This window comes from Nicotiana tabacum, chromosome 20 (assembly GCF_000715075.1).
Source record: "Nicotiana tabacum cultivar K326 chromosome 20, ASM71507v2, whole genome shotgun sequence".
Classification (NCBI taxonomy): domain Eukaryota; kingdom Viridiplantae; phylum Streptophyta; class Magnoliopsida; order Solanales; family Solanaceae; genus Nicotiana; species Nicotiana tabacum.
The window spans coordinates 139,403,529-139,414,259 of NC_134099.1; the positions used below are offsets into that span (position 1 = coordinate 139,403,529).

At 37.9% G+C, this 10,731-nt stretch overlaps 1 protein-coding gene across 1 annotated transcript; it reads left to right on the forward strand.

Moving 5' to 3' along the window:
- The first annotated feature begins 505 nt into the window (after positions 1-505).
- LOC107764335 (putative phospholipid-transporting ATPase 7) lies at positions 506-7,408 on the forward strand. Its single transcript, XM_075240971.1, has 11 exons — positions 506-755; positions 1,373-3,303; positions 3,408-3,518; positions 3,845-4,121; positions 4,501-4,589; positions 4,685-4,772; positions 4,852-5,061; positions 5,158-5,283; positions 5,934-6,032; positions 6,193-6,384; positions 6,506-7,408. Exons 2-11 carry the CDS (start codon positions 1,520-1,522, stop codon positions 7,142-7,144), a joined length of 3,615 nt encoding a protein of 1,204 aa, XP_075097072.1. The 5' UTR covers positions 506-755; positions 1,373-1,519; the 3' UTR covers positions 7,145-7,408.
- Positions 7,409-10,731: the final 3,323 nt, after the last annotated feature.

The following is a 10,731-nucleotide window of genomic DNA, read 5'->3' on the forward strand; positions in this document are numbered from 1 at the left end:
CGTCTCCTGATTTGCTAAAATAGACAAATAAAAGTAAAAATATAATTTGAGCATAATGAACAAGTAAAAGCGAACAAAGGGAATAACTACTTTCAGAACTGAACATTCGCTTAATGGTTGAAAATTATCACGAACTTATACAAAATATAAGAGACCTCATAAAAGTTTGAAATTGCATGCTATTTGACGATGTAATAGTTGTTGCTATCATCAGTATATAAACCTTAAGGCTTGAGTTTATAGTAGTACTGTAGTATTTGGGGTTGAATAATTTTTTTTTTTGTAAAGCAACTGTCCAAAAAGCAACTATGTAATAGAATAATTCATTTTTTTCTCAAGAAACAAGAAAAAGGAGGGTGAATATTTGGAGAAGTGAATAATTAATGCAACTGAAGTTCCGAGAAAGAAGCAGCGAATCCCACGTCTGTAAGAGGGAGAAAACACACAAACAAAACAACAACATGTTTATGTTATTTTATGTTACACATTACACTCCTTAAAAAGAGAGAGAAGAGGTTTGTGTCCTAAAATACTGGCATTGCTTCGGACTTTGGGACAGAGAGAGAGAAAGAGAAAGACTCTTTCTTCTTTCTCTCCTGAACCACATCATCGTCCTACCTTCTCTCTCTTCTTTCTCTCTCTTACGTTGTACATTTTGATTTTCAAGAAAACTGCTGCATTCTTCTGTTTCAGGGTCTTTTTTTGCAGTTATATCAATTGCCATTTCCTTATTTCTTGACCCTTTCCCTTTTCAGGTACCCTTTTCTTTCTTTTTTTCCTTTAATATTTTGCTTTAAATAGATATTGAGGAAATGCCTTTGTGGCCTATGTCTTGTTTTTTTTTTTTAATTACAAGAAAATGTGCTGCCCTTTTTTTTCTTCTGTGAAACTTTGCCTGTTGTAATTTGGTAAATGAATTTTCTTTCGGAAGGATTATGTATTTTGTGTTGTGGTTGTTGTGTTTGTTATGTTTCAAATGCTGGCAAAATAGCTGCAGCTTAGCTGAAATCTTTTGTGATTTCCCCTCAAAGAAAGTTAAATCTGTTGTAAAAATTGAATCTTTATGGAATATATGCAGGGGCTTTTTCCCAAATTTAATGCTCAGGTAGACTCAAATTTGTCTAAATAAAATATAGTAATTTTCAAGAAAACTCAGATCACGGGTTCAACCCGTGGAAACAACCTCTTGCAGAAATGTAGGGGTACGACTGCGTACAATACTCTTATGGTCCGGCCCTTCTCCGGACCCCGCGCATAGCGAAAGATTAGTGCACCGGGCTGCCCTTTCTTTTTTGGGATCTTGATGGTACTTAGATGAGCTGTGATTAATTTATACATTTGAGGTTAATTTAGCACCTCCGTTGTGTTACAGGCCTGGCCTAATTCCTCTGGGTATCCCAATTCACATAAAAAGGAATGCTTGTACGAGGATGCCCTTCAGTTCATGTGTTTTTCCTTTTAGGAAAGTTATCATGTTGTGGTGCAACTGATTTAGGCTTTCCTTGAGAGGAAAAAAGAAATGGCGCGAGGCAGGATAAGGGCGAAGATCCGAAGGAGCAGTTTGTACTCATTTGCTTGCTATCGGTCGCGTGCCAAGGAAGATGGTCCCCATCAGTTAGGCCCCGGGTTCTCGCGAGTTGTACATTGTAACCAGCCCCATCTCCATGAAAAGAAACCTCTTAAGTATTGCAGCAATCACATATCCACCACAAAGTACAACATCATCACATTCCTACCCAAGGCCTTATTCGAGCAATTCAGGCGTGTCGCTAACTTGTATTTTCTCATGGCTGCGATTGTGTCAGCCACAACAAACCTGTCCCCATTCTCAGCTTTCAGTATGGTAGCTCCGTTGGTCTTTGTGGTCGGGTTGAGTATGGCGAAGGAAGCCTTAGAAGACTCGCGGAGGTTCATACAAGATACGAAGGTCAATCATCGGAAAGCTGGTGTCCACAGGGAAGATGGTGCGTTTACTCATAAACCGTGGATGAAGATTTCGGTTGGAGACATTGTGAAAGTGGAAAAGGATCAATTTTTCCCGGCGGATTTACTTCTTTTATCGTCTAGTTATGAAGATGGAATCTGTTATGTGGAAACTATGAACTTGGATGGAGAGACAAACTTGAAGGTAAAGCGAGCGTTGGAGGTTACTCTACCTTTGGAGGATGATGAGGCTTTCAAGCAATTCAGTGCAACCATAAAATGTGAAGATCCTAATCCTAGTCTTTACACTTTTGTGGGCAACCTCGAGTATGATCGTCAGGTTTATCCTCTTGATCCGAGTCAGATTCTCCTCAGGGATTCAAAGCTTAGGAATACAGCTTATGTTTATGGAGTTGCTATATTTACTGGTCATGATAGCAAAGTTATGCAGAATTCTACAAAGTCTCCTTCTAAAAGGAGTAGGATCGAACTACAGATGGACAAGATTATTTACCTCCTTTTTACTGTCCTTCTCTCGATCTCATTTGTCAGTTCAATCGGCTTTGCCATATATGCAAAATTTCAATTGCCAAGCTGGTGGTATATGCAACCTATGAACCAAGTAAATAATGTGGTCGATCCAAGACAGCCTGAGTTGTCAGGCCTTTTGCATCTGGTCACTGCTCTTATACTATATGGTTATTTAATTCCTATATCCCTCTATGTTTCCATTGAAGTCGTGAAGGTCCTACAGGCATTGTTCATAAACCAGGATATTAGTATGTATGATGATGAGTCTGGAACTCCTGCTCAAGCGCGAACATCAAACTTAAATGAGGAGTTGGGGCAGGTCGATACTATCCTCTCAGACAAAACCGGCACTTTGACATGCAACCAAATGGACTTCTTAAAATGCTCCATTGCTGGTACGGCATATGGAATGCGTGCAAGTGATGTAGAACTTGCAGCCGCAAAGCAGATGGCCGAGGACCTTGGTGGGCAAGATCCCGCTTCACCGAGACGTGAGTATGAGAGTGGTTCATCAGAAATTGAACTAGAGAGTGTCATCACTTCTAAAGATGAATTTAAAGTTGCAATAAAGGGGTTCAGCTTTGAGGATAGCCGCCTTATGAAAGGAAATTGGATGAAAGAGCCAAATGCAGATGTCATCTTGTTATTCCTTAGGATACTTTCAGTTTGTCATTCTGCTATTCCCGAGCTAAATGAGGAGACTGGCAGCTTTAACTATGAAGCAGAGTCGCCAGATGAAGGAGCATTTCTTGTTGCAGCTAGGGAATTTGGCTTTGAGTTTTGTAAAAGAACTCAATCAAGCATTTTTGTACGGGAGAGATATCCTTTTTTTCAAGAGCCAATTGAAAGGTGAGAGAAACTCACATGCTCGTAAGTTGCTCTCAACAACAATTGCATACCACTTGTAGTATGTCACTATTTTCTAAGCTTACATCTTGTTGCTCTTCGTTTAGGGAATTCAAAGTTCTCAATCTATTGGAGTTCACTAGCAAGCGGAAGAGAATGTCTGTTATAATTCGCGATGAGAGTGGCCAGATTCTTCTCTTGTGTAAAGGAGCAGACAGGTGTTTCTTTGAATGTCCTTTTTATTACTATGAACTATGCATCCTTAAAGTAGGTGATCTAAGTGACTATTTTGCTATCAAACACGCTGTTAAATTGTCTGTCAATTACAATATGCTTATTCTTTGATTACTCTATTACCCCTTTCCTCCTATATCTTTCCTTTGTTTGGGGGGTGCGGGGGGGGGGGGGGAAGACGGGATGTGGTTTTGCTAAAATTATTAGTATAAGTTATGATACCTCTCTCGGCTATTTCGTAAGTTGTACAGAAATGATTTATGGCTATGTTCTTAATATATAATTTCAAAACTTTTCTATAATTATGCAGCATCATCTACGATAGATTATCAAAGAGTGGAGGAAGGTTTCAAGAAGCTATGACAAAGCATTTAAATGATTATGGGGAAGCAGGGTTGCGTACACTTGTGCTTGCCTACAAAAAGCTCGATGAGGCGGAGTACTTAGCCTGGAATGAAGAGTTTGCTAAAGCAAAATCTTACATTGGCGGTGACAGAGATGCCATGCTTGAAAGAGTATCTGATATGATGGAAAGGGACTTGATCCTTGTTGGTGCAACTGCTGTGGAGGATAAACTACAGAAGGGAGTATGTACCTTATACAACAACTACGCCTCAGTACCTTATACAACAACTACGTCTCAGTCCGAAACAAGTTAGGGTCGACTATATGAATCCTCACTGACCATGTTACTCCATTTAAACTCATCTCAGGCCAATATTATAAAAACAAAAATAAAAAGTACTAGAATTTGATATATTTTCTATTTACTTATGAAAGGCTAAACAACTCCTAAGAAAGCAAAGGATGTAAAGTAAAAGTGCTAACATGACTTAAAACGTATTCTCAACTAATAGGTATCGCCTATCTTTCGCTAAGGAATATGAGCTTGCTTAAAAATTCAAAGTATATTTTCTTGCACATAATGGCACTTTCTGACTAATTCATTATTTATCTTTTCACCAGGTTCCTCAGTGCATAGATAAACTGGCGCAAGCTGGTCTCAAAATCTGGGTACTGACAGGTGATAAGATGGAAACAGCCATCAACATAGGGTCTGTCTCCTAAAGAGAGAAATGTTTTCCAACATTAATACTTATTCAGTCATTGGTTTATAACTGCTAAAGTACAAATTCCTGTTTCCTTGCAGCTATGCGTGTAGTTTGCTTCGACAAGGAATGAAACAGTTAAGCATAACGACAATGAATGCAGGTTCAGTGGCCCAAGATTCTAAACAGGTAGGGCATTCTAAAATAAGTATGCAAAGTTTTTAGGAGATCTATTATAAGTGATGGAGTTCTGTTTTTTACTGGTCAGGCTATGAAGGAGGACATTTTGAAGCAAATCACAAATGCTTCTCAAATGATCAAACTTGAAAAGGATCCACATGCTGCGTTTGCCTTAATTATTGATGGGAAAACTCTAGCTTATGCTTTGGAGAATGATATGAAGCAACACTTTTTGAACTTAGCAGTTAATTGTGCATCTGTCATCTGCTGTCGTGTATCTCCTAAGCAGAAGGCCTTGGTAAGATAAACCAGATTGGCTTCTGCGATTCTACCCCGATTATCCAGCCATGAAATTGGTCATATTTATATTTCCTTTGTAATTGATTTTGATCAGGTTACTAGATTAGTAAAAGAGGGAACTGGAAAAATCACCTTAGCAATTGGCGATGGTGCAAATGATGTTGGGATGATTCAAGAAGCGGACATCGGCGTTGGTATCAGTGGTGCAGAAGGAATGCAGGTTAGCGGTGCATCTACGTGGCATTTGGTCCTTATTAATCTAAAAGGTTTTTCAGCATTTTGCTTAAAACGCATTATTTTTTTTCATAAGCATCAAGCCCGCCTTTTTCGCCCAAGCGGATTTCCCCGTGCTACCGAGTTTTGAGCAGACTATGGATCCATTCGACGATCTTTTTGATAATATATGCAAACAAATAATAACTATAGTCCAACCATTTCCCGAATTTCTAGGGTGGGATTTGTATTTTTTGGACGAAGTTATTTCATTGTCTCTTTTTTCCCTGATGGATGAATATTATTTTTCCATTGAATGCCTCCAAGGCATATACTTAGATTTAATCACCAATGGTGCTTCTTCAGCCTTTTTAACCTTTTTTTCTTAATTATTGAATTGAAGTTATATAAAAAATGAACTGACAAAGCGTCTGTTCACGGAGGTTGTTGTATTTTTCGTAGTTGCAAGAATTTTTTTCTCACTATTGGGTTGGTATTTAGTGTACCGCTTGTCTAGCCTATGCTTTGATGAACATCTCAATGTCCAAGCTCTAGATTTTTATGCACATAATTCCAGTCCTGCTTTTTCAAACTTTGAATTGCGAATTGTAATGTTTGTTACAATATCATGTGACATCACCCTCTATTATGTTGCAGGCTGTGATGGCGAGTGACTTTGCTATTGCGCAGTTCCGGTACCTGGAGAGACTTCTTGTTGTACATGGGCATTGGTGCTATAAACGAATTGCTCAGATGGTAATGACTGTACATAATGTTTCAATTTGTGGATAGAAGATCAAATACATATGGCCAGTGACATAAAATGCCTAAGCAGATAAATATGTGATTATATTCGTGATCTAACTGGATCTTTCTCCTATACTTTTCTGACTTGCATTTTATCTTCTGCGTTCAGATATGTTATTTCTTCTACAAAAACATCTGTTTTGGCCTCACACTTTTTTACTTCGAGGCTTTTGCTGGCTTTTCGGGACAGTCTGTCTATGATGATTCATATATGATGCTATTCAACGTCATTCTTACTTCATTGCCTGTAATTGCACTTGGAGTATTCGAGCAGGATGTGCCTTCCGACGTTTGTTTAAAGGTAATTCCTCCGGTTAATATCTCAGTTCTCATAGTATCAATTAAAATCATAGACATCTTCCTTCCTTGCTCCCTCAAGAAGTTTTACCTAAAGTTGTCATTTCTGCTATATTGTTCCGCAGTTTCCAGCACTTTACCAACAAGGGCCGAAAAACTTGTTCTTTGACTGGTATAGGATACTCGGATGGCTTGGCAATGGTATCTACACATCCCTCATTATTTTCTTCCTCAACATTATCATCTTTTACGATCAAGCCTTCCGTTCTGGAGGCCAGACGGCTGACTTGACAGCTTTGGGTACTACGATTTTTACCTGTGTCATATGGGCTGTGAACTGCCAAATTGCACTTACTATGAGTCATTTCACATGGATACAACATATTCTTATTTGGGGAAGCATTGCTACTTGGTACATAGTTCTCTTGATATATGGTAGATTAGCACCAGTTTATTCTAAATACGCGTTCAGAATACTCGAGGAAGCTCTAGCTCCTGCGCCAATCTACTGGTGTACCACTCTTTTAGTAACTATGGTATGTACTCTGCCTTACTTAGCTCACATTGCTTTTCAACGATCGTTTAGTCCGATGGATCATCACGTTATTCAAGAAATCAAATATTACAAGAAGGACATCGAAGATCGACATATGTGGAAGAGAGAAGGATCTAAAGCAAAGCAGAAGACCAAGATTGGGTTCACAGCAAGAGTAGATGCGAAAATTCGGCTGTTGAGAGGGAGACTGCAGAAAAAGAAATTATAACTGTGAATGGTTGATTTTCTTTTAATTTTATTTTGGGGGAGATTATTTTTCCCTTTCAATTACTACACACAACTTAGGTGGTTAGGCCATTTACAATTTTTCTTCTTTGGCCTATTTGTAACTCATTTGTAAAATTCTTTTTGTCCAGTATAGTGAGAAGTCAAATGAGGTAATTCATTTGTTCCTAAGTACTGTGGCACTCTGTACAATACTTACACGATTTACTTATAGTTTGGGAAGGTAGCTAATATGTGTTTATATATCTATTGTTACACCTTCTATCGAGCAATGTCACGTGACACTGTTTCATCAAAATCTTTTATTGAATATATACAACTAATCTTTTATAATTAGTTGTTATAATTATAAAAAATAATATTAGTTGTTATTGTAGTAATTTATCTGATTTTTTTTTTCAAATATTGACACCGCTTATTAAAATCCCCTAATGATTATCCCTAGATAGAGATGGTGAGCCCATTCTCTCCTCTTTATCTCTCCACTTTCGTGTTGCCCTTTTCTTGTATATAATTGTGGACGGCAAGTTTCTTTGGCATAATGTTAATTTTAGCAATGATGGAAGCTGCATTACTAGCTATGCTTTGTCTCAATTCTCTATTTGGTAAAATTTTTGGAACATTACTGCAACTTGGAGATGTGTGATAGATAAGGTTGCTGGTAGAGAAAGTTATAAGCTGAAATTTATTTATTCTTTTTTTTTTTGGGAGGGGGGGGGGGGAGGGGGAGGGATCACCCCAATAACCCAATGTAGGATATATACGTGAGAGCCTGAAATTTTTAAGGTTGGGCTCTTTGAATTTTCCTTCCGTCTCTATCAATTTTACTATTTTTGTTGTGATGATATTGTGAATTATGAAGATGATGGCCTATGAGTGCCGAGCAATTATTTGGTCTCTTGAAATCTTTTAGCAGATTCCTTGTTTTGAACATGAGAAAGGAAATCTCAAGCGTGGGTGAGAAGTTCCCATTTGTTCATGTACCTTAGCAGTGACAAAATGATTAAAAGAAAATAATTATCTATTAAAAAATAAGTTGAATAATGAATTTTTTTAAAACGAGTTAACTATGAATAAGAACTATATTTTTGGTAACAGTGTGAATTACCATTAATAACAATAATGAAAAAGGGTACCTAGCCACTCAACAAAAGTGATCTAGATCTTAGAACCAATCTACTAATTACACAAAAAGTCTCTGTATGAACTTCCTACTTCTATTCATCTTCCTGGACTTGTTAAGTTTTTCTATTTTTCCTAACAGTTCCTTTTTAATCTGTGCAATTACCAGCTCTTTTTGTACAGTTTGCCCTCTAAAGATTGTCCAATTCTAGCCCTCCATGTATGATATATACTCGCTTCCCATATTGCAGCTACCACTTCCTTTTTACCTTGCTTTCAATCTTTCATTTTTATGTTGGCTAATACTTGCTGATAGTTACCAACCGAGATGTGAACATCAGTCCATTGGAACATGGAATTACAAATTGTTGTTGCCCAATTACAGTCCACAAATAAGTGATGATAAGATTCCTCAGCATTATCATCGCATAAACAACAATTAATATCTGCCACCGGAATAATATATAGCTTGATTAATCTCTCCTTCAGCAGTAGTCTAACTTGTAGAGCAAGCCAAGCTATCAACCTGTGCTTAGGTTGAGCTACAACGGTCCAAAGAAGTCCTGTTGTCTCCAGTCTTCCATGCACCCCAGTGATGGCATTGTAGCAGTTCGAAATAGAATACTTACCCCCTATGTTTAGGGTGAACCTGTTATGTTGGTACCAATCCTTCATTTCCTCCTTTAGAAAGTTAAGTTTCCTCCAATACCAGTTGTTATCCTGTTGAAGTTTGTGATTTCAAATATTGGTATCTTTCTTCATATAAACCCCATGCACCCATTAAACACATTGAGTATCTTTCTTTTTAATCAGCTGCCGCAAAAGTTTCCCGACAGAAGCTTTGTTAGATTCTTTACATGCTTTGATATTTAGGCCTCCACTCTTCTTAGGTCTACAAATTTTATCCCACGCAACCAAAGGAACTTTCCTCTGTTCTTCAGAACCACCCCATAGGAAGTCCTTACACTTTTGGTCAACCTCTTTTAATATGCTCTGTGGTAGAATGAATATTGAACCCCAAAAACTATGAATGGAGAAGATGATGGAGTTTATTATTTGAAGTCTGCCAGCATATGGGAATTGCTTTGCATAGCCACATTTAATCCTGCTACTAATCATTTCCACCGGTTGACGACAATCCAACTTACTCCACTTTGTAGGAGACAATGGCAGTCCAAGATACCTTATTGGGAAGGTACCTTGGGAGAAACCTGTAACCATCAAGAGTTGCTCCTTTAAGGAGTCCTCTACACCAACAAGAAATAAATTTGACTTCTCCATATTTGCCACAAGTCCTAAAGTAGAACTAAAGTGAGACAGAGCTTCCATGATTCTATTTACCGAGTTCAGTTCTCCTTTGCAAATCACCATAAGGTCGTCGACAAATATAAGATGAGTTAACTCCAACTTCTTGCACATAGGGTGAAATTTGAAGTCATGCAATTCACTCTTGCACTTAAAGGTTCTAGAAAGGTATTCCATTACTAAGACAAATAGCAAGGGGGATATTGGATCCCCTTGCCTAAGTCCCCTCCGACCTTCAAAATACCCATGATTTTCACCATCTATTTAATAGAAAATTTGGGAGTAGACACACATGTCAAGTTGTCAACAACAACTTGATGAACTTTCCTGGGAATTTAAATCCCTCTAATATCTCCTCCAAGAACTCCTAGTTAACCATATCATACGCTTTCCTCAAATCGATTTTCATTAAACATCTTGGAGATGTCTTCCTTTTGTAGTGTCTGAGAATATCATGACAGATGAGCACATTGTGCAATATTGATCTCGCAGGAACAAATGTAGATTGGTTATCAACAACAAGGTGACTCACAACTTCTTTAAGTCTAGAGCACAACATTTTGGAAATGCATTTGTACATGACATTGCAACTTGCAATAAGTCTAAACTGACTTGCTTGTTCAGGAGCACTAATCTTAGGAATTAGTGCTATGCAGGTTGCATTTATCTGCTTCAGCAACTGTCCATTGTGAAGAAATGTTGTTCCTCCTGTATTTGTAAAATAATGATTATGGAAATTAAAACGTTAGCTTATTAACGTAAATATAAATGATATAAATGAAACACAAATTAATTCGAGCCCACTGAATTCATAGTGTTTCCTTAAGGAATTTAATCCCCTCCTAGTACCCAAGGTTATAGATTATTTTCTCCCAGGATAGAACGAATTATACACTGGTGTAGCGGTACTTCAAACCCCAATATTCCAGCGAACACAAAGTTCGGCAGCAAATCACACTTACTGTTGCTTTCTTAGTAGTTTAAAACAATGCAGAACAAGGGAGAAGAAGTCAGAAATTCGTATGGAAAATCTGAGAGGAAGGAGTGCAAAGTATAGCTAATGTTGAGTTTTCGGTGAAGAGAAGATCAATTGCTCTCAAGTTTTCAGTGTGTCTTCAACAGGCTGCACCCTCTGTTTATAGT

Coding starts and splice junctions, on each gene's coding strand:
- LOC107764335 (XM_075240971.1), top strand. CDS start 1,520: ATGGCGCGAGGCAGGATAAGGGCGAAGATCCGAAGGAGCAGTTTGTAC. Junction 4,773..4,851: donor TGGCCCAAGATTCTAAACAG/GTAGGGCATTCT, acceptor TTTACTGGTCAG/GCTATGAAGGAGGACATTTT. Junction 6,033..6,192: donor ATAAACGAATTGCTCAGATG/GTAATGACTGTA, acceptor TTCTGCGTTCAG/ATATGTTATTTCTTCTACAA.